At 48.0% G+C, this 23,958-nt stretch overlaps 1 protein-coding gene across 2 annotated transcripts in view; it reads left to right on the forward strand.

Moving 5' to 3' along the window:
* Positions 1–73: 73 nt before the first annotated feature.
* Positions 74–23,958, forward strand: part of VAV3 (vav guanine nucleotide exchange factor 3) — a 159,226-nt gene continuing 135,341 nt past the window's right edge. Inside the window, exon 1 of one of the 2 annotated variants that reach the window (XM_006092618.3) lies at positions 74–312. In XM_006092618.3, coding sequence (XP_006092680.1) covers positions 109–312 — 204 coding nt within the window. In that variant the 5' untranslated portion in view covers positions 74–108. The remainder of the gene's footprint in view (positions 313–23,958) is intronic. The other variant, XM_006092619.3, reaches the window with a different exon arrangement.

A 23,958-nucleotide genomic window follows, 5' to 3' on the forward strand; every position in this document is an offset into this window, starting at 1 on the left:
CCGGGAAGGGGCCGGCCCTGCTGGCGTCGGCGGGGCGCGCAGGAACCAGAGCGGCGACCGCATACTCGCCGCCCGCCCCGGCCGGGCCGCGTCCCCTAGCCGTCGGGCATGGAGCCGTGGAGGCAGTGCGCCCAATGGCTCATCCACTGCAAGGTGCTGCCCGCCAACCACCGGGTGACCTGGGACTCGGCGCAGGTGTTCGACCTGGCGCAGACCCTGCGCGATGGAGTCCTCCTCTGCCAGCTGCTCAACAACCTCCGGGCGCGCTCCATCAACCTGAAGGAGATCAACCTGAGGCCGCAGATGTCCCAGGTGAGGAGGCGGGCGGGCGCCTCGCTCCCCGGCCCGCTGCTCCCATTAATCACCCGGCTAATGTCTTTGTGTGGATGCAAACCTCTAGGTGCGCCCGGCTTGCCCTCCCTCCCAGCATCCTGCTTGGGGGACCACCTCGGCTTTTCAGACCTCGGCCGGGGAAGGTTTGGCTCTTCAGCTGAACGCTAAAGCCCAGCGTCCGGAGGTGGTAGGAGGGTTTCGGAAAGGCGTTCTGTGCGGCGGGAAACAATACTACCGGAGGGGCCCCCTCACCTACTTTGGTGTGTGTGTGTGTGCCCGCGCGCGTGTGCAACAAAAGGACGCGAGCCAGCCCTGTACAATAGCGAAGGGGTGGGATGTACCGAGGTGATGGGCTGAGGCTGCCTTTAGTGCATGTCTTGCGTCTTGTCCCCATGTTTTCTTGAAAGAGGAACCATGACTTCAATGAGGACTCGAGGAAGTGGAGGGCGTTCCGACCGTTATCTGTACCGGGATGACCCTGGGCGAAGGGAGGCAAAGGGGGCACCGCAGGGAGGCGCCCCGAGAGCCCCCGAGCGTGGGGCCGGCTGGAGCGAGCTGCTCTGTTTACAGTTCTGGTTGAGCCATGTGAGAAGGAACGAGGCCAGCCTCTCTCGGCAGGCAGCGACAGGAAGCGAGAAGTTTTGCTCGAGATTCCGCTTTCCCTTGCTCAGGGCCGCTCGCTCTGCTGCTGCGGTGCAGGCTTGGCTCCCGCGGCTGCAGGCGCCTCTGGGGGGTGCACCCTACAGTCAACTCGGAAGCCCCAGCTCAGTGGGACAGTGCCTTCTGGGTCCCGGCAGAAAGTGTTTGCACAGAAAGTTGGTGAACCCGACTGGGCACACCCATTTTCTCTTTCACAGTGTAAGAAACCCACTTTCAACTTAAAAGGGAGGGGAAAGAGGCCTTCCACGACACATCCTGAATGATAGGGAACCTCGGCTGCCTAGCAACCAGAGCAGTGCCTTTTACCACCAAGTGACTTTATAGACTTTGCTAATTATGTAGTCACCCCTTCTTCCGGATGGCAGTGTCTTATCAGGGTCCCCCAGCACCTCCAATGCGGCTCCCTTGCCCGTCTGCCTTCAACCTGCTGGCTAGCACCCCCCAAGAAAGGACAGGCTTGTCCGCAATGAGAGCCGTATGCTTTTAGAAGTGAGGTCAGTTGTTTTCGACTCTCTCATAATCCTGGGTGGTGATTGCTGACTCCTTGGACCCCTTTTGAGCTGCCCCAGTTCTGGCTGTTCTGTCCTGGGGGTCAGCAGACATCTCCATTACACTGGGAGCCCACGGATGCCCCCTCTCCCCCGGCCTCCAGCCTCGGAGGCAGAGCAGGTCAGGATGCACGGCCCACCAGCAGGAAGAGCAGCGCTTGAGTGCATTTCCTGAAACTCCGGTGTCCTGGAACCCTCGGGGGCTGTTCTCTAAGCTGTTCTCTATAATCAGTTTTTCTGGACAGCTGCGGATCTCTCTCTCTTTAACATTCTATCCCTTGTTCCAATGTCAACAATCATAGGAAATCTTTTCAAATGTGTTTTTGCTGTTCTCTTTGTAGCACATATTAGATATAATTGAATCCTTTTGAGAACTAAGGACCGTCATTATAAGCATCCCTAATGAAAATTGACCCCTACGGGGGAGAAGGGGGGTACCACAGCGAGCACAGCAGGATCCGAGCCCTAAAGGAATCATTACTGTGCTATCAGATAAGCCACCAGGTTATAATGAGCCAAACAGCCCAATGGCCCTCCTTAGGCTGTTGTGCTTTTTGGTTCTTCAGTCTGACCCTGAACTTCCTGGTTCCAACTTCAGTGCAGTTTCCTCTCTAGTGTCTTATGGGTGAGGGCCTCTCCCAAAAGTGAACCCTGGAAGGCTGGCACCTGAATATGGTGGTCAGTTTTCTTCTTGGTTCTTGGCCTCATTTCAGAGAGAGAAGGTTTCTAAACAGCTGAGTGCTGGACAGGCGAGTTGGTATTATACACGTTGTCATTAAATCCTCAAATGAGACTTCATTAGCAAGCTGACGTATTTAACACGCCTGCAGGTGTCCAGCACATACTGTGTAACTTAATTGATATTCACTATTAGCAAAATTATTTGAAACATTTTCCCCCTGCTATTGTCATGGATTATAACATAAATTTTAAAACACTTGCAAAGCTTACAGATTTTTTTGAGGGATGACATCTCCAAATATCTTTGCCTTTAGCTACTCATATATCTTTCTTGGTAAAGGTTCTAGATGCTTCTGTCATAAGGTTCTTACAGCATCGGCTCTATTCATACTCAATAGTGAATAACCTAGAAACCCTGACATGCGTCCCAGCAGACTTACCCTTCTGAATTTAGAGATGTCAATACTAGTACTTGTGCCTTTTGCCCTGTCTAAGAGCCATTCTGTCCACCTGATTGAGGTTCCACTGAAGGTATTAATTTGAAATGGATACAGAGCCCACGATCTTCTAAGCCAGGAAATAGCTGGAAGCTCTCACTTTCTAGGTTTGTGGTATTTGAGACTGCTATGAGCAGATGTTGACAAATGAAATTTTAGTTGATTTTTAATTTATTTTTTAAAATACATTTTTTATTGATTTCAGAGAGGAATGGAGAGAGAAACATTAGTGATGAGAGAGAATCATTGATCTGCTGCCTCCTGCATGCCCCCTCCTGGGGCTTGAGCCTGCAACCCATGCATGTGCCCTTGACCGGAATCGAACCTGGGACCCTTCAGTCTGCAGGCTGATGCTCTATCCACTGAGCCAAACCAGCCAGGTTGAGCCAGGGCTGAAATTTTAGTTTATTGATGTTTGGCTTGAGCTGTGGGACATGCCCATGTGTCAAGGTTAGAGAGACGAGAACCTGGAGAGGAGTGGAGATGGAGAGGGCAGGAGATAGGAGGGAAACGGGTAAAATGTGGTTCCAGGAATCCAAGTGAGTGAAGTGTTTGAGGAAGGAGTGACCAGACCTGTCAAATGCTGCCAATGGAGTGAGTAAAACGAATTGAGGATGGAGTATTACATTAGGCAAAATAAAGTTCTTTGGTGACCTTGACAGACAGATTTGGTAAGTGATGGTCAGACACCCAATTGGAGAAGAAGAGAGCCAGGAGGAGAGGATGGAGACAGCAAGGATAGACCTCTCCCCGGGAGGGACTTTGCTGTAAATAGAGCAGAAAAACGGGGTCATGGCCAGTAGGGGAAGAGGGATCGAGAAAGCATTATTTTCTTGTCACATAGAATTCGTACTTTATACCTATTAAAAGAGCTCTTTTAGGTTGAGACAGATTTTATCATGTCTACATGTGTGTGTATGTGGGAAAAAGACATGTGTATATAGATAAGAAAATACAGGGGAAATAAACCTACTGTGTTCCTACAACTTCCCTTCCCTCACATGCTGTTCTTCTGAAGACCATTTCCTCTCAACATTTGATTTCCATTGATTATGCTTTTTCCCCCCATATAATCTTTTATTCTGAGGACCAAGGGTTGGTGATGTAGCATTTCTAACAGGATACACTACTATTGTCCCCACCCTTCCCTTCCAAGCTGGAGTTGGGTTTTGATGCTATTACTGCTTTAAAAAAGTTAGAGAACTGTATTTCTGCTCACTGGTGACCTTGCAGACGGAGGAGGGCTCCCACCTTCCTGCGCCTGCGCCCATAGATGTTGCTTTCTCTCCTGTTCTGTGGGTGAATGATCAGAGCTCCTCACTCCCTCCCCGTGCTTCCTGCAACCTCAGATCGCCCCTGGATCTGCCCACGTGCATGCAATTATGTCCATAGTCCCCTCGCTTGATTTGGGAAATGTTTCCAAGGTAGAGCCACAGACTAGCCGAGCCTTGGGTGTGATGGAGCCTTGGGTGTGATGGAGAGTAACTCCTAGGGGTTGCCAGAACTCCCGGGGCAGGTGTCAGAGTCAACCTTCTTATAGCTGTTTAATGGGTAATGGATGCCTATGGATCACGGGATGGAGTTCAGACGCCTTTGCAAGCATGCAAGGGCCCCTGGTCTGGACCGGTTTGTCCTCGAAGCTCTTTTCCCCTCTGTGCCTGACCTTTTGGTGGCTCTCTATGCTGTTAAAAGTCTCTGAACCATTGCACATGCCCATTTCTCTGCTTGAGATGCCCCTTCTCATTCCTCTGGTTGAAGATTCGGTTCAAGGGTCACCCTTGCAGTGAGGGCGTCCCAACTTCTCCCCGAGGCGTGGCTGGTCATGTGCTGCTTTGTCTGGGGCTCATGGGTGGAGCCCAGCATTTCCCGCCCTATTTGGCAATATTTTCCTCATCTGTCTCCCTTCCAGGCTGTGACCGGCCTGTGGCTGCCCTAGGCGTCCTTGTTTATATGCACCTGTAGGCACTGCCACAGGGACTCATCCATAGCGCCCGTGCATAAGCAGGCATGTACCAGTCCATTGATAGTGGATTGCAAATGAAGACTCTGTGTACCGCCTTTTCAAATGTACAAGGTCATTAAAAACAAAAACCACCAGTTCACTAAGTGGCCTTACTACACTGCTTACCGTGAGGTGAGTGACCGAACCCGTCTCAGAAATAGGCACAATAAAAGAACCCACCTCCCAGAGTGCTTTGAGGACAGGGCATGAATCAGCCTGTGGCCCACATATAGAAATTTGCAATACAGGTTAACTATTTGTATATAGTTATGACTACGGCTGCTGCAGAAACAAACGAGGTTGTGTGTTCACACCCACCGCGCCTGAGCGAATCGTCACACACGGTGAGAAGGCTTTGTTATTGATCCCCATGCATTAGATCCTCTCCCGGGCCAAGAGGAGGTGGTGACTTGTACTAACACGCAGTTCTCGGCGGAGCCCAGATTAGCATCACAACATCCGAAGGGCAGTGTTTCCCACCAGCAGGGCACTGGCCCCTCTGCATGTGAACCGCAACGACGTTCTCTTTTTTCACTGTGTGGCGCTCTTGCCGTGTTCCCTTGGAGAATGTTCTGGTTGGTTTTGTGGCTGTCGAAAACAGCACCTCCTTGCTAGTTGGATATTGGGTCATAGTTTTGGTTCAGGGTATTGAATGTACCAACTGGGTGATTTTATATACATGATACTATTCCGTGTAAAGTGGGAGGTAGACCTGTGACATGCATGTGATGGTTACAGGAAATAAAATCAGATAGAAAAACTCAAGAGAGTTAATGAGAGGGAAGGAAAAATGAGGGGAGCTGGTCCTCTTTGGCCTTTTAATACCATGTCCCTGACAGCTGGCCTCTTCTTTGTCTTCATTTAAAATTTTATTTTTCAATTACAATTTACATTCAATATTATTTTGTATTAGTTTCAGGTGGAGAGCATAGTGGTTAGACAATGATATGCTATAAAATAATCCCCCTGATAATTCCAGCACCCACCTGGCACCAAACACAGTTATTACGATATCATTGGCTCTGTTCCCTGCGCTGTACTTTACACCGTGACTGCTTTGTGCCTACCACTCTGGACTTCTCCGCCCCTTCACCTTTTACACCCAGTTCTTCATCCCCCATCCCCTCTGGCAACGTCAATCTGATCTCTGGATCTATGAGTCTGTTTTTGTTTGTTTGTTTGTTAATTCTCGCCAGAGGATATTTTCTCCATTGCTTTTCAGAGAGAGTGGAAGGGAGGGAGGGACAAGAGGAGAGAGAGAAATAATGACGTGCAAGGGACACATCCACTGGTTGCCTCCCGCATGCACCCCGAACCTGCAACCCAGGTTCGTGCCCTTGACCGGGAATTGGTCTAACCACTAGGCACACCAGCCAGGGCCATGAGTCTGTATCTATTTGTTTGTTCGCTTATTTTGCTCTTTAGATTCCACAGATGAGTGAAATCATATGGCATTTGTCTTACTCTGTCTGACATTTCACTTAGCTAATACCCTCCAGGTCCATTCCTGTTACTGCAAACAGTAAGTTTTCATTATTTTTTTATGGCTGACTAATACTGCATTGGGTATATGCACCCCAGCTTTTTTATCCAGTCGTCATTGATGGGCACGTGGTTGCTTCCGGTGCATGGTTATTGTAAATAGCACCGTGACAGCGGACCTTGAGCACATGGTGAGTGCTCTCCTGAGCTGGGTCGGGAGTGCCTGCGTTTTCCTGGGCAGCAGGGACACCGGTGTTTTAAATGAGATCCTTCAGACAGTGGTCATTTTTCTTTTCTGTATTATAACCATTCTTGTAAATCCACAGACACTTGTTACAAGCTATTGTTTATTTACATATTTTAAACATTTTATTAAATTTATGGGGGCGCCGTGGGTTCATAGGACTATATATGTTTCAAGTGTACAGTTCTAAACATTCACCTGCCCATTCCAGGGGGTTCTCCCCCCCCACAGCCTAGTCTCCTTCGGTCCCCCCATTCTGACCCTCTTTACCCTTTTCTCCCCCCCCCCCCCCCGACCCATTTCCCTCTGCTAATCTCCATACTGTTCCTGTCTAAGTTTTCTCTTTGTTTTTGTTGCTTCATCTGTTGCTTTCAGTTTTATATCCCACATATGAGTGACATCATATGGTGCTTGTCTTTTTTCCGTCTGGCTTATTTCATGTAGCATTATGCTCTCAGGATCCATCCATGTTGTCGCAAATGGCAGCATTTCATCTTTTCTTAGGGCCGAGTAGTATTCCACAGTGTATATGCACCGCTCTTCTTTATCCAGCCATCTGTCACTTCGGTGCTTCCATGGCTTGACCACTGAGAATAATGCTACGATGAACATAGAGATACATGCCTTTGTGAATAATGTCTTCAAATTTTTCGAGTCAGTACCCAGAAGAGGGATTGCTGGGTTGTAGGTATTATTAGCTGGCTGTTTAGGATACAGTAGGTCCTCACTTAATGCTGTTGATCGGTTCTGTGACCTTAAGTGAAATGACATATAAGGAAGCCAGTTTTACCGTAGGCTAATTGATATAAATGAGCCGAGTTTCCAAGGCATCTCATCAGTGGTATTTGAGGACCTGCTGTATTATTATATCCCTTTTCACCCCGTCAGCACAAACCCTGCATGGTGTTAAGACCTGTCACAAGTTTACCTCCTGCCTCTCCGTAGTCCCACAGTCTTGAGCATTTAGTGAAAGGACACTGAGCAGCAAAAGAGTAGCTACTTTGGACCTTTCTGGAACGTTATTTAGAATTGTACCGTGTGCTGCTATCAGACTGTGCTTTCAAAATCTGTGATGCAAGAAGTGTAGTCAGCTTTCGAGCTGCTTGCTTAACAGGAAGTCGGCAGCACATGTCGCTCACATGGGAGTTCTCTAACGGGTCAATTAATATGGAATATTTAATGAAACATTCGATACCCACCTCCCATGATTTTCAAAGTGCTTGTCTTAAAATAGATCTGAAGCAGCTGCTCTAACAGACGTGCATCCCGCCCCGGTGCCCATGAATGGCAGGAGCCCTTCCCCGCAGTGCGGGCAGCGTGGGGCAGATTTCACCAAAAGGCACCGGAGGTCAGGAGACTAAGCTCTGGTCCCAGCTCTGCCTCTGAGTGACTCAGCCGATACCCCTTCTCTTTGTCTCCGCCTTCTCTGCTTACAGCTGTACCAGCAAATACTGACATACACAGCCACGTGCTAAAGAGCAGCTATTTTTTTTTTTTTACACGTATTTAGTTCTCACCCGGGAGGCCTGTGGTTCTACCCAGAGAGCTTTGGGACAAGGCACACACGTTGGGGTCCCATTTTACTTGTGGAGTCTCAGTATCCTCACATAACAGGCGAGAAATAGCCAAACCTCGGCAGCACTGTAGGGAGAATGAGACAATACTTGTAAGATGCCTGCGGCATAGTAGAAATTACACAGGATTTTAATTTCTTCCTCCTCCCCCACTTCCTGGATCCTCACACGTCCAAGAGGCAGGAAAAACAAGATCTTATCGCCCCTGTACAGAGGAGGAAATTGAGATGCGCACGCGGCCGAAGGACGATTCTCAAGGTCATACAGACAGGACGTGCTGAGGACAGGACTTGAGTCCAGTTGTCCTGATTCCAAATCCTGTGAGGTTCCTCGTTCCTGCCACCGAGCTCAGTGGATAGATGGATGGTGAACGGCATGAGGAAATGGCTGGGAAGAGGCTTGGAAAAAGCAAGACCTGCTCAGCACCCGGACAATGACACTGCATTATTTTGCCCTGAAATTTGCTGTATTTAAGATAGACACATCTGAAATAACAAAACCCAATTCACTTATTATCTGGTCTGATTATCTAGTTGGTGGACGATTTGCTTTCTAGTAATTTCCTAGCTGCTGTGCTTTCTGTGTGGTTCTGTCTTCATGGGAGTCGGTGCTGATGTGATTGATTCAGCAAATCATCCATTTGTCTACTAAGTATTAGGTGTCATAATGGATGCTGAGGATTCAAGGGTGGATCCCTGACCTCCGACCCGTCTTTGTAAACGGAGCTGGGCAGGGAGATTTGAGTTGGAGAGAATGGGCTTGGCGGGTGTTTGATGGGTGGGAGATGCTCTTTTGGATGCATTGTTAATTTTCTATATGGGAGGTATGACACTAATGTCACAAAATGGGGTGTGTGTGTGTGTGTGTGTGTGTGTGGTCGTGCGCGCTGTGGCTGAAGGTATTTCTGTCCTTCCCATAGACATTTATCTAGTGTCTCCTCTGTGCAGGGCACTGGAGGCATAAAGGTAAATCCTATGAAGTTGCTGCTTTTGGGGGGTTGGGAACCAGGCTTGACCTTGGAGTCCGGCTTTTGCAAGAACACAGAAAGAAAGTCAGTGAATGCTACAAGGCTGGTGCACAAGTGCAGGCAGCTGAGAGAGCCGAATGAAACCAGGAAGAGGACAGAGGCAGGAGTGGTTACTGGAGAGGAAGAAGGTTTGAGGAAGAACACGGACGGGGTGGGGAGAGTGTGTGTGAGATGAAGAATGTGCACAGACCTTCAGACCTCAGCGATGTCCCCAACCAGGCAGCCATTCTGAGCAGTGATGACATTTCCTTAATAACCCGGGCCCTGGGATATGGCCGTACCATTTGCATTTGGCAGTGAAGATGCTGAAGCAGTGTCTTTGGTGGGTGGCCTGGGGGCTCGGAGGATGGCCTGTTCCCTTGAATAAGCATTTAACTATCAGAACTGCTGTCCAGCTCCACATTTTAGAATCTACAGAGACAAAACTAGTATTAACAGTAGCCGTGTCACACTCTCTCCTTACCTGTGTCTCTGGGGGGACACACGTCTTTCATGCTCATTCTGAGCTCCAGGGACCTCAGTTCCCGCTCCCCCCTCACTGAGGACCAGTTGCTGTATTCTCCTGAATCAACGATGTTCGATGGGCAAGTGCAAGATTCCGTTTCCTCTGCCGTCAGGAAGAATCTGAAGCCAAGCCTTTCTTGAGTGGCTGACTGTGCCCTGAGCTTACTGACTCTCTTAGCCAACAGATGCTTTCTTCTGTTTGAAGGTCCGCTGAGTCTACACTCTGGATTATCAATAAGCAACAGAATCATTCTAGCTTCATTCTCCCTGTCGGCACTGCGTGCACGATTAAGTGAAAGTTGCGCTAGTTGAATGATAACATCACAAGAGAAGAAAAAGAGCAGATGCTGCGAGCTGGCTGCAGAGGGGACAGGCGGCCTGGGCCCTCCTGGGAACTGACAGAGGTGACTCGAGCTTCTGGTTTCTTGGTGGATGCTCGCTCAGGCGCACCAGGGGCCTCTGGAGACCACAAACCAGAAGCAGTACTGCTGGTGTGTCGCATCCAGCTTCTCAAAGTTTTCATGACACCTGGTCCTTTCTGGGACTCCAATGGACTCAATATTCCCTTCAAGACCCAAAAATCTCTCTTGGGGATCAGAAAGCAAAAAACAAAACAAAACAAAACCCAAAAACAACAAAAAACAAACAAACAAAACCAAACCCTGTGCATTTCCCACCGGGGCCAGCTCCTTTGTCCCGTGCAGTTAACTTCTACAAGTTCAAAACTGCATTGTGCTCACCCAGAAGTGGAGTCTCTTCTTGCCCTCCCTCCCTCATTCAGCCCGCATTTATTGAAACACCACGTCCAAAGCTCTGGCGAGGCCCTGAGTCGTAACGCGGGACTCGGGCTGGAAGAGCAGTGGGCGGTGGAGGCTGAGCTCCTCACACTTCTCCGTGCTTCCCTGTGGAGGAACTTCTGAGTGAAAGTCCTGGAGGTGACTCAGCCTCCTCCCGTCTTCTCTCAGACCTACCTACTAGCCCAGGGAATGGCGGCTGTCTGGTCTCATCCATAAGGGAGGCCTGCAGAGTGGGTTCTGTCTTCACGGAGGAGATTCACAGCCGATTGTTTGTTTGTTTACTTGTTTTGCTGGAGTGAAGGAGAGGAGAGCCTGCGTCCTCTAAGCGACATTTTCTAGGATATGTTAGCTTTTACCAGTAAGAAGTTCCCACTTTCATCTGATTCCTGTATGTATTGTACCTATTGCTCATTGGCTTCTCGAGCAGTAGGAAAGGGGAGTGTTTATTACTTTGACCTTGAGGGGCTGTGAAGCATCTGCGGCCTCGCCCACAGGCCAGTGGCTTCGCCAGGCACAGTTGTTTGTGCTGTTGTCTAGGCCTGAGCAAGTGCAGGATGCGCCGGTCCTGGCTGGGCTTCGTGGGTGGGCAGAGGTGCTGATAATTGGGGGTTTGTGGGTTCAGCTTGGACGGGTGTTGTAGGTGAGGCTGAGGGAGGGGTTGGCCCTTTTTAGTCATTTGCGGAGGAATAGCATTTGCTGCTCTGACTGCTTTAGCCAAAGCTGCAGGCCAGGACTTCAGACTGCAAAGTCACAAAGATTTAAGGATTTTGTGTACGGTTCTTCCTTTAAATCGTGAGAATGAGGCCACGGTAGGGAATGAAACATTGGCTTCACCACATTCAGTTCATTTCAGTCCAGGCCGAAGGAAGGCCCTGGAGGGACTAACCTCATGTGATTTTGTAATTTACCTAAGATTTTAATAGAACATCCATCACAGGACCCACCTCCATGGACCTACTCTGAGCAGGCGGAGAAAGCTCCCTCTCTGCGGGTGGGTGGGCCTCTGCCGGGCCCTGGACTGGGCTGAGCTCCACACAGCCCCGGGGACAGAGGCAAGACTCTCTTCTCGGGCTGAGCGTCCTCCACACTGAACATGAGTGATGTCTGCTCTGGATTTGTTGACTGTCAGTTCCGCCCATTGGATCATTGAACTGTGACCACTTACCGAAAAGTTGTAGATTGAAAAAAAATTTCCTTTTTCAATGACAGTTTACATTCAGTAATATTTTGTGTTTGCTTCAGGTAAAGAGTTGTAGATTTTCTTAATAAGCAAATAAAAGGTAATGCAATTGTCCCGGCTGGTGCGGCTCAGTGGTTGAGCATTAGCCTATGAACCAGGAGATCACGGTTCAATTCTCCATCCCCAGTGTGGGGTGTGCAGGCGGCAGCCGATCAGTGATTCTCTCTCATCATTGAGGTTTCGATCTCTCCCTCCTTCCTTCCTCTCTGAAATCAATACAAACATATCCTATAGAATAAAAGGCTAATATGCAAATTGTCCCCTCGACTGGGAGTTCAACTGGGAGTTCCACTTGGGGGCCAGACCCCACCTGTGCACGAATTCGTGCACCGGGCCTCTAGTATTTTTAAAAAAGGTAATGCGACCATCCTCACCTTAAGCTGTATTCCTGGGTGGGGATAGACAATCCCCACGAGCCAGTGAAATGATTGCAAACCCAAACAGGAAAGTGATGGTTATAAAGGTCTGAGCCCGAAACCCTCTGATTAAGGAGAAACTACAGTGATTGGAAACTTTGCCAGAGGGGATGGGCGGCCTGGCACTGCTGGGAACTGACAGAGGTGACTCAAGAGCTTCTGGTTTCTTGGTCTTATCCGAAAAGGAGCAGGGTTAGAAGAAGATGAAGTAAGCTAGGACAAAGGTTGACACATCTGATGAGAGAAATGAAGGGGACAGTGAGCTCAGGCCAGGAGAGAGAGAGAGAGAGAGAGAGAGAGAGAGAGAGAGATCCCCTCCGGCGGTCCTGATAAGAGAGGGCCAGGGTCCTGGAGGAAAGGAGTGTGACAAGATCTGAAAGGCTTCCACAAGGATCCTTGGGAGATTCAGACAGAGGCTGAAGTAGGAAGAGCTGGAAATCGGTTTTGCATAGCTCAGGGCCGAGTGCAGGTTTGCAGTTTGTGCCTTGCCTAAAGGTTTTTGCTAGTGCAGGTTGAAACGCAACTGACTTGTTTTTCCACTGTGGAAGCCACAGGGCTTATGTGTGCCCTGTGGGGACACCTTCTTCTAGCAGGGAGAAGCATTCTCCCATCCCGCCGGGCTGTGGCCCTGAGATAGAACACTAGCATGTGAGAAGGAAAGCCCTGAGTTTATTGGGGTGACATTGGTTAATAAGATTATATACGCTTCAAGGGTACAGTTCTATAATACATCATGTATATATTGTCAGATCCCAAAGGGTCTTGTTCAGGATTTCGGACGCCACCCCCTAGTCACCATGGACTACTTTTGAGAAATGGTGTTCAGTTGAGGCCTACCGATACCCGTGTAGGTCAGTGATGGCGAACCTCTGACACGCGTGTCAGAGGTGACACGCGAACTCATTTTTTTGGTTGATTTTTCTTTGTTAAATGGCATTTAAATATATAAGATAAATATCAAAAATATAAATCTTTGTTTTACTATGGTTGCAAATATCAAAAAATTTCTATATGTGACACGGCACCAGAGTTAAGTTAGGGTTTTTCAAAATGCTGACACGCCGAGCTCAGAAGGTTCGCCATCACTGGTGTAGGTGTTACAGTGATATCTACGTTATATGAAAGCCTCATCCTGAGTCTTCTTGAATTTGATGAGGATGTTAGATCTTCCTCTGAAAACTATAGGATGAAATGTTCAGAGCTTTTGGCCGGTGGATCATTATATACTTTCTTAGGTGTTGCGTGGACATGGTGGTCAGGAGGTAAACGGTTGTAGGCGTTCCCTACTCACTTGGCATTCAACGTACATTTCATGAGTGCTTTCTGTGTAAATGGTGGAGGACACCATCCGTGTCAGTCTACGCATAACATACATGGTCCTTGTCCCCGAGAAGCCATTGAGTCCAGCAGGAAGGAAGTGACATGTAGCTGCTGTAGTCACTCCCCACATTCCTTGTGCAAAGGCCGGAGCGCTCCCCGGTCGGCATGGAGGTACCCAGTTAGTCATACGCTGGTTTCACCCCTGCCTCCAAAAGGAGGAACACCTCCAGGTGGTGGTGGTGGCGGTTGCTTTTTTTGTTTTTGCTAAATAATCACATATATTTTGTGGCATCTGTTTTTCAGATCTCTGGACACTGTGATTGTGTGGTCACATGCCTATTAGTTATTGAACTAGAATTGTAGTGTGAATGATGGCGCTTTCTGGGGAGGGGGAAGGAGAATGGGTGTGTGCAGACTCTGTGTCACCCTGCCCTGGCAGCCTGTGCCCGCCTGCTTGTGAGGTGTGACCATCAGAGCTGTCCCCATGGCCCTCGCGTTTTGCATTGAGAGGGATGCCCTCTTGGCGTCCCTTCCTTTTAACGAATGACTGTGTACAAAGTCGCAAGATAGTTGGGGAGGGAACGCACTGGGAGGAGGTGTGTCTATTCTGGGTGGTTAGAGGGGAGGTGCGAGCCCAGATTCCATCCTGGCAGGGAAGCCTGCTCCCAGGCGTTGCTCTGGCATCCTCAGCAGCCCTTGGCCCTCTCACACCCAGCATTCTTCTTCAACTTGAAATTCAGGCTCCGTGCAGTAAGCCACAGCCAGGCTTGTGGCTACTCCAGGAGGTGGGCTGTGACTCATTCATGACTCACGTGGCCAGCTTCGGTTTCCTCCCAGTCAGTTCAGCAAATGAATGAAAGGATCAAAAGCCCAAAATGCAGAGTAAAGCTGAAGAAGAGGATAGTGATTTGTACACTATCTGCTGTTTTTCTAGAGCAGTGGTACTCAACCTTCCTAATGCCGCGACCCTTTAATACAGTTCCTCATGTTGTGGTGACCCCCAATTTCATTGTTACAAATTGAACATAATTAAAGCATAGTGGTTGATCACAAAAATAATATGTAATTATATATGTGTTTTCCGATGGTCTTAGGCGACCCCTGTGAAAGGGTCTTTCGACCCCCAAAGGGGTCGCGACCCACAGGTTGAGAACCGCTGCACTAGACCGTGCCGTCAGTAGGCCATGTTTTCTTTCTTCTCCTTGTCGTTGTAAATGCTACTCCTTCTAACCTACTGTCCTTTTACCTTTCCCTCTGGGTTTGTTGGGTAGTTAACTCCCAGGTGTTTATTATATGGGGGTAAAGAATGGCAAACTATCCCACTCTGTTCTGAGGGTTTTGGTCCAGACTCACATTTTTCAGGATTATTTCTTAGCCGCTAAAGAACTTACGATTCTGAGCTAAGTAGAGGTGTATCTATTTTTTGTCCTGGAGATGACATCTGAGAAAGTCTGGAGTTGTGCAATACTCATATCGAGCCATTTCAGAAGATAACTTCAGAGAGTTTGCTCTTACAAGTTTTCAAGGATATTCATATTTTTAAAATGAAGTACACCATAGAGTTCTTACAGTTCCAAGATAAGCATATAAGGCCCTTTGAAAATTTCCTTGAGTAAATCCAAGTTTTTCTTGGACTGGAATAAAGAAATAGAGCCTTCTGAGTATGGTCGTGATGATAATGTCAGAAACCATTTTGCACGCTCTGTCCAAACAAGGCTGCCCTGAGACCTGCGGTAGCACTCTCAGATTTTAATCGGATCACTCTTGCGAGCCAAGCTCCGCGAAGGCCACAGAGGGAAATGGAACACGTGCCCCACTTACTTAGGACTGTGGGAACGTTGCTCTATTACAGACAGTCTGCTGTATTTTTTTCCACATTTTTCAAGCAACAAGATTCAAATTTTATGTTTCAATTAAAATTTAAAGCATTTGCAAATACCATGGCAGGAAATGGGCAGAGGAGCCTTCACTTTTTCCTCCCTCGAATCTCTGAACTTGGAAGTGAGCTAATGCACGTGAGTCGATTCTGAGGACGTTTGCACCCAGAATTTGACATGAACATATTTTGAGGAGAAGCGGGTCTAAGATACCCAAAACTCCTCCCAGTTGAACCTTATTACAAATGCAGGATGTGTATTTTATTTAAAATGGTTTCCAGCCGAAACCGGTTTGGCTCAGTGGATAGAGCGTCAGCCTGCGGACTGAAGGGTCCCGGGTTCGATTCCGGTCAAGGGCATGTACCTGGGTTGCGGGCACATCCCCAGTAGGAGATGTGCAGGAGGCGGCTGATCAATGTTTCTCTCTCATTGATGTTTCTAACTCTCTGTCTCTCTCCCTTCCTCTCTGTAAAAAATCAATAAAATATATTTTTAAAAAAATAAAATAAAATGGTTTCCAATTACAGTTTACATTTAATATTAGTTGGTATTAGTTTCAGGCATACAGCATAGTGATTAGACAAATCACATACTTTACCAAGTGGTCCGCCCCTGATATTTCAAGGTACCACCCTGCCACCAGGAAAGCTGATTTTTCAAAAGCCATCAAATGCAAACAAGAAGAGAAAGGTTATTTGCAATCTTGCCTGCTACAGATCACCCTTGTTTCCTTTCTGGGTAGAACAGGAAAGCAGAAAGCACTGTCAGTGTTTCAGCAGGAAGAGGGTTAAGTGGGGAATGACACAGGGAGAGGGTATTGGAAATACCTGATACATGACTGTTGGGAGGCCAGGAAGAGCCGGAATCACAGGAAGCCACCACCTACCAGCTCAGCGACCTGCAGCCCCAGAGTGGATGATTGCCAAGCCTGTCACCCGCAGCTGCGCAAACATCAGCCTGACATTCGTCCCCACTTCTGCCTGCCACGGCTGGGGGAGAACCCTGCTTCTCCTTTCTAGCCGGCTCACTCACAGGCGCGCCTCTCGTCCACCCAGCCCACACTGAAATCCCGCTGGCACCGAACCTGGGAGATGTAGTTCCCAGGCTTCCAGCCCCTGGGAAAAGCTGAACGGGAGGCATGATAGTGAGGACTCGGCCAGGAAGTTGTTATGGAGACAGGGGTGTCTGGGGGTGGGGGGGGGGGGCTAGGCCCAAGCCCTTTTCATTTTGGAGTTCCACCCCAAACCATGCAGTATACATGAGCATCCACTAATGCTTCATTCATGTTCGATACCATTTTCGAGAAATAAGGAGCGTGGTGTGGTGGTGAAGAGCAAAATTAGATGGAAGAGCGCTGTGAGATGAAAGGTGATGTCTGTAATGTTACAGGCTTCGTACTGAGTTTAAAGCAACAGCAAAAATAAAACTGCTAATGAAATCAGATCGCAGTCTCAGATCTCAGCATATTCTTAAGCGACGTGACCTCAGGCCAGAGGCTTAGCTTCCCTTATCTGTAAAATGAGGAAGACCTTATCTCTCTCCACCGTGACTATCTCAGGAAACCCAACATAAGGCACGCGGTACGCCCTCACTCAACCCAGGCGAACTAAGTAGTTCTAGATGCGACCTCTCACTCTGATTTATGCGGCACTGGCTGCATTCCCTGAGGGGCGTGGTGGGCTGTGCCCTGCCTGGTGCTAGACGGGGGAAGTGGGCCAGGGTTGCCCGCTTCCTGCCCCAAAGAGATGGGGATGGCCCGGGACTCTTGGAGTGGCAGCTCTGGTGTGGGATTCTCCACTTGGTTGGGTGATAATGACAGCTTTCTGTTTTCTGAATCGCATTTGAAGTCTGAATTCACAAAAGTGTCTCAGGAATGGTAATTAGAGAGCATGAAACCAGGATTTTCTCACCGTGAATGTCCTGAGAACTGCCCTGGTGCAGAGGAAGCAGTGCTGAGCCCGGTGTGTGATGAGAGGGTGTGGAGACCCACGCGGCCTGTCATTTGCTCATTTGAGTGCTGGGAAGAGACACAAGTATTGTTTAAGTCTGGAGGGGAAGGTACTTTCGGTAAGGGAAAAAATCAGATAATATCCTTTAAGAATGTTGCAGCATAATACCTGTAGACAATGCACAGTGTCTCTGTCACAGGAATGGAATAAGAAATTGCTGTTTCGCTGCAGAAGAATTGAGTTAGGCTTTACATTAGGAAGTTGCTAAAGTTGATTGAGTTAGGAGGGACCTCAGATATTTCAGGTAGTTTTTTGTTTAAGTAGCATGAGCCACAGAAGAAGCACCGGTGAGTTTTGAATCGGTTGATAGGCCCGCCCAGAGGTAGAAGGCAATGTTGATAGTTTCCCTTCTTTTTTTAGGCCTTCCTTCCTTCCTTCCTTCCTTCCTTCCTTCCTTCCTTCCTTCCTTCGGTTTATTTAGATGGGGTGAGGCCTCTGGCTTGTTATGTGGCCTTTGCTAGATACTAGATTTTGTACAAATAACCCAAAAGGTGTTTCTTATGTATATAGTTAAGGGGTTATATAGGATGGTTTTCATTTAAATGGCAATTTTAAATTTAATTATAATAATTCCTACTATAATAATCACTGAGACTCGCCTTAGGAGTGTAATGAGAAGTACCTGTAAGCAGTTCCTGGGACTATTTGGGTCTTTCTGTCTATATGTCTGTTTGTCTTCTTCCCTTCCTTTCCCTTCTCTCCTTCCTTTCCCTCCCTCTTTTCCCTCCCTCTTTTCCCCCCCTCCCTCTTTTCCCTCCCTTCCTCCCTCCCTCCCTTCCTTCGACATTAAAAACAAACTAACAAAAGAACTTCATGGAGAGTCCTGAACCAGGTGCTAAGCATGGAGACATGGCCTCAGTCGTTGACAAGACTTGCCCGTTGTAGAGCTCACTTGGACATGTGACATGTGACATGTGCCATGTGCCGCAAGAAAAGAGGCCTCAGGAAGCAGCCTGTGGTTGAGAAGCTCCCGCTCGGTCGTGGCTGTGGCCACCATAACAAGCCTCTGCGTTTCTGGAAGTGGCTGTGATGGGCTTGATAACAGCCATTCTTAAAGGATATTATTCAGTGGCTGCGAGGGCCCTTCCCGGCCTTTCTGGGCATCATCAGTGCATCTCCTAGGAACGGGCACTTCATCAGAGGTGCTAAGACTTCAGGAATCAGAATACAATGAGCAACTTAAAAAATATATATTTTTTATTGATTTTTTTTTAAAGAGAGGGAAGGAGAGGGAGAGAAAGATTGATGTGAGAGGGAAACATCGACCGGCTGCCTCCCACACACCCCCTATCAGGGATTGAGCTCTAAACCTGGGCTTGTGCCCAAACCAGCAACTTTTTGGTGCATGGGATGACGCCCAACCAAACGAGCCAAATGGGCTAGGACATGATGAGGAACTTTTGATCTGGGCATTTTCCTTTTATGATATAGGAACAATCCTTTGATGATCGCAACATTCCAGTGGCACTTTTGTCTTCAATAAGCTCTTGACTTGTATATGAAGCAGCTTTAACAACACGAGTTTCTGTCTAGTGTAGCGGTTCTCAACCTGTGGGTTGCGACCATCGGAAAACAAAACACATATAGCATATCAGATATTTACATTACGATTCATAACAGTAGCAAAATTACAGTTACGAAGTAGCAACGAAAATAATTTTATGGTTGGGGGTCACCACAACATGAGGAACTGTATTAAAGGGTCGCGGCATTAGGAAGGTTGAGCACCACTGGTCTAGTGCTTCCTTGGGTGGCCATGCTTGACTTGAATATATTTGTTAGGTTGGATTATCAAATGAATCTTAACCTTTCCTTACAGAAGGCAAAAAAGCAAGCAAGCAAGCAAGCAAGCAAGCAAACAAAAAAGCAAAAAAAAAAAAAAAAAAAATAAGGCAATATTTTCTTTTTTAAAGAAGTGGCTTCATTTTATTAAGATTATAGATTTTCTATCTTAGAAAGCAGTATTAAAAACCAGCAGCAAAACTTCAGTATTTGAAATATAAATGATGAAGTTATTTCTTAAAATCAATAACTTTGAATCAACTGAAAAACCAATGTGCTTTATAAATATGCCTTTGAAAGTCGTTTCCATATCATCGTGAGTATATTGGCTCCGTGGATTGCAATCCGAGTGCACAGTATGCTGTTCCATTTATAAAAAGTATAAAAGTATTGAAATGTCGGAGGCCGTTAGTAGCATCCTCAGTGAACAGTTCTGGACCTACTGTGTGAAAGGCACTTAGGTAGGCACTGGGAGCGCTGTTGTTTGAGAGCTATTTCAGGCTACTTAGAGGCATACCCAAGGCTTTATCTAGAAAGCAAAAATACATATAAGTATACGGTAGCACATGCCAGCGGTTACCTGCACGCAACTTGGAGGCTAGAGAATTGGATGAGGGCCCTGGTTTGGGGTAGGAACGCTTCATTGAGAAAGTGGTGTATGACGTGAGGGCGGACCTGAGACAGGTGTCGAGGAGGAGGGTTCTCGGTAAGGCTGGCATGTCAGGTTGTGCCATACACAGGGCACTGCATTCCAGGGGTCTCGTTCCCATCCCCACATCGATGTAATTTGTTCTTCCTGAATGTGAAGCAAACAGGATGCGATCATCCTCTTTAGACAGGTGGTCTGGAGTGGATGATGAGCAAAGTCAACGGAAGGGTGGCAAGTACGTGGTAACAGTTCTGGGCCCATCTGCTACCCTGAGAATGTCAAATAGTCGTGAACATCCAATCACAGGCAGCCTTTTTATTGCTCACATTAGCAACTTAGCTCGGAACTAGGTCAAACCTTTGGAGACCACACGCTGTTCAGCCTGCGGGCCTTGGCCTTGGAGGTTGGAGTCATGGACAACAGAGGTACTCACATCTTCTCTGCTTACAGCACGTTCAGCAACTGTGATTTCCTCCCCATTTCACCACTGGGCCCAACAACAACAAAACAAGTCACCCAACATTTAATTTTAAAATCACAGTTGATGTACAATATTAGATTATTTCAGGCATACCACCCCGTGATTAAACATTTACGTAACTTATGAAGCGATCACCCCGATACATCTAGTACCCACCTGGTGGCATTCATAGTTATTGCAATATTATTGGCTATATTCCCTGTGCTGTATTTTATATCCTGGGGACTGTTCTGTAACTACCAAATTGTATTTCTTAATCCCTTCATCTTTTTCACCCATTCATCCCCCCAACCACCCTCCCCTCTGGCAACCATCAAACTGTTCTCTGTACCTTGAATCTAAAAACCCTAGCATTTTTGTTTTTAAGTTGTTAGTTCTAGACAACTTCATGGTTGTTTGGGAAGGAAAAAAATATAGCCCTAGCCAGTTGGCTCCGTGGATAGAGCGTTGGCCTGCGGACTGAAGGACCAACCCCAGGTTTGATTCCGATCAAGGTCATAGGCCTGGGTTGTGGGCTCGATCCCCAGTAGGGGGCGTGCAGGAGGCAACCAATCAATGATTCTCTCATCATTGATGTTTCTGTCTCTCCCTTCCTCTCTGAAATAATAATAAAAAATATGTGTTAGAAATAATAATAAAAATATGTATTATACATACATACATACAATATACATATATATACACATATATATATATATATATACACACACACATACACATATACATACTAGTATATGTTTTTAAAAGAATACAGACAAATTGAAAGGAAAAAGGTTTTACTTTTTATTTCCTTCTTAAATACCCATAGCTACTTACCTGTTGGGCATGGCACAACTTCCCTCATCACTCACACCCCGGCACCCCCCACTCCTGGTCCTGCATTGATGGACTCTGTACTGCTTTCTAATCACAGCAGCTGCTGTGCACCCAGCTTCACAGAGGCAGGCCGTGGCAGGAGCACCGTGCGACCTACTGTTGGAACTTCGCACTGATCTGAACCAGTGGTTTGTGTCGCGTCTGATGGGTATGGAGTATTTCTGTGATTTTCTTGAAAATCTGAAATCCCCTGCAGTGTCCCTGGGTGTTTGCTCTGGTGTTCCAGGGCACGTTGGTGCGCAGTTTGGGAACCACACCGTAATCTTACATCTCGATCGTGGGAGAGAGACTGGAGATGACTTGCCTCCTGGTCTGGGTAGTGACCCAGGTCGGTTGTCAGATGGTACAGCTGGGTGCCCCTCCCTTGTCACAGCACCCGTGTTTATAGCTGCATTTCCCCTGCTGGTCTGACTTCCGTTTACAGCCCAGTCATCCTTGCTGAGTCCAGCATCCTGCATTTTATAGCCAGTTGTTCGGTTTGTGTACAAGTGGGTGACACAGTTATAACGAGTCTCCCGTGTGGAGCTGATGCTTTACATAAACCGTGCTTACCTAAAGCACACAGGGCCGGGGATGCTCAGACAGCACGACTGAGCGAGTCTAGGACGTGTGGACTAGTTCCCTGGGAGCCGAATCACACAACAACATACATAGTGTGTGGAAGTGACAAGTCGGTCAGTGCACGGAGGCCACCAAGTCCCCGCCGTGATGTCGGAACCTCTCTTCCCTGAGGACGTTAGAGAGCAGTGAGGCCGACCCTACCTGCATCACCTCTTTCTGTTGCAAGTGACAGATGCTGAAGCCAAGGGCGGAGGCGCTGGTTCTTCTGACAGAACTGGCCCGTGTAATTGGCCCATGTGATCTGGGAGCAGCCTGGTGCTCAGAGTTGGGTTTCTAAATACCATTTGCAGGTAAATGGAGACAGACCTGCTTGGAGAAATGGCTGATTCCAGAACCAGAGCAGAGGAACTGGGAGGTGGGCCTGGGACAACATGGTTGCAGGAAGGAGAGTCACGTCCAAAGGCCACTGGGCGTGGTTTGAAGGCACCCCCAGTGGTCAGATTTGGGACAGTCTGAACATCAAACAGAATGACGGCAATTGATTGTTACACAAGAAAAAAAGTGCATGGAGGAGGAGAAAGGCGGAGACGGAATGAAAGAATTAGAAAAAGCACTATTTTGCAGTCCCCAAATGGAATAATGGAGGCAACAATTACCAACGAATGCTATAAATCCATGATGAAAAATAATTGGGAAATAGGACAGCCACATGATTCCAAATTCTCACCCCAGGTTTTTTTTGTTTTGGGTTTTTTTTTTCTTTTTTCTTTTTACTGATATAAAGGGGGACATGTACCTTTACAACAGAGAGATGTGGCAGTATTCATCTGAACGAAGTGATCAAGCTTAGCATCAGTAATAACGGGATAGCATAACATGTTGTGTGCTCTGATGTAATGAAAGAGAAAGTTCACAATATGAGAGTATTTTTGCCAAAAAGTGTTTAACTTGTGTCTAGACTTAGCTTTTGGTTCACAGGAAATACAAGGGATGGACGAACAGATTTCAGTAATAAGACTGACAGAGTACGTCGTTAAGGGGTGATCAAATCTGAGGAGCGCCTGGAAAAGCGGGAGGGTACAGTGACCTTTGTCAAACCCAGCAAATATTTGTGGGATGCAGTGGAATCGAACTAGTGAAGGGGTGAGTCAGGCGGAGACTGGTTCTAGACAGAAGGGAAGGCCTGTTTTACAATCCACTTCTCTGCCTGCATAATGGCCACATTTCACAGTATATACAGTATTTTACTTTCAGCGGTAATACTTGCTTTCTGAATTCAGGGCCAGAGCGCTGGGTGGGAGCCCCGGTTGCCTTTCCCACACAGGGGGCCTCTGACTTGGGCGAGGGCTCCTCGGGAGGGGGCGGGTGCAATTATGTTTGGCTCCTGGGTGAGCGATGAGTCGGGCACTTAATTATGTCCAAAGAGCAGTTGCAGAAGCCGCAGGAGAGTCGTTATTGTCCGTCTTGGCTGCATGCAAGGCTTTTAATCTGTAAAGAAGCGCTTCTGTGCGGAAGGGCTGCGTGCAGAGCCACACCAGGTCCTGACAGTCTCCCCGGGATGTTCAGAGTGAACGCAGTCCCTGCGTCTGCCACGGCTGCTGCTGCCTTCCGGGCTTCAAAGGGCGGGTGCTTCCCTGTGGCTCTAGCCCCTGCGGCCTCAGCATCTGAGGGGGGTTCCCGTTAAAGGGTAACGGTCCGTGTCTGAGTTAAGCCCCTGGAAAAATCTGGATGTTTCAAGTGGAGAGGAAGTAAAATGTGCCTCTTGAGAATTCAAGGACAAACCAAGGTGAGACACAAAACAACCAAATGAAACATCCACGGCGCTGAAAGGAAAGGAACGGCGGCCGCAGTCTTTAGCTCAGGGGCCTCGTACGTTCTGGAGGTGGATAAGTTTATGTCACGTGCCCCATGACGGGTGATATTTCCGTACAGGATGCGTTCACTGAGGGGTGTGTGCACCTGCTTAGGTGGGTCGGTGTTTTTGACAATGACACTGAGTTCTGTTGGTGTTGGCAGCGTCCCTGGCATCTGCCTGCCCTTGGCGCCCAGGGCTGTGGATGAGCCGCGTGGGCTCTTGTCCAGGCTCCGCTTTTCCACTTGGCCATTCAAGGGCTTCATTGGGGTGACTGTCCCTCTCTCGTGCACGACTAGCTTTCCCATCAAAATAGGGTCATGTCGGAGCAGCTCCATTGTGTTTGAAAAGTCCTCTTTTCTCTCTCTCTCTCTCTCTCTCTCTCTCTCTCTCCCTCCCTCCTCCCTCTCAGTCCTGTTTCCTTTTGCAGCAAAATGCGAGAGTCTGTATTCTATCTTCACCTTTTTCCTCTTCCCGGTGTCTTCTTGAACCCGCCGCCATCCTCCGTTTCATCCCAATCCCCACGTGGCTCCTGCTTTTGTCTCG

This window comes from Myotis lucifugus, unplaced genomic scaffold (genome assembly GCF_000147115.1).
Source record: "Myotis lucifugus unplaced genomic scaffold, Myoluc2.0 scaffold_101, whole genome shotgun sequence".
NCBI classification, from domain to species: domain Eukaryota; kingdom Metazoa; phylum Chordata; class Mammalia; order Chiroptera; family Vespertilionidae; genus Myotis; species Myotis lucifugus.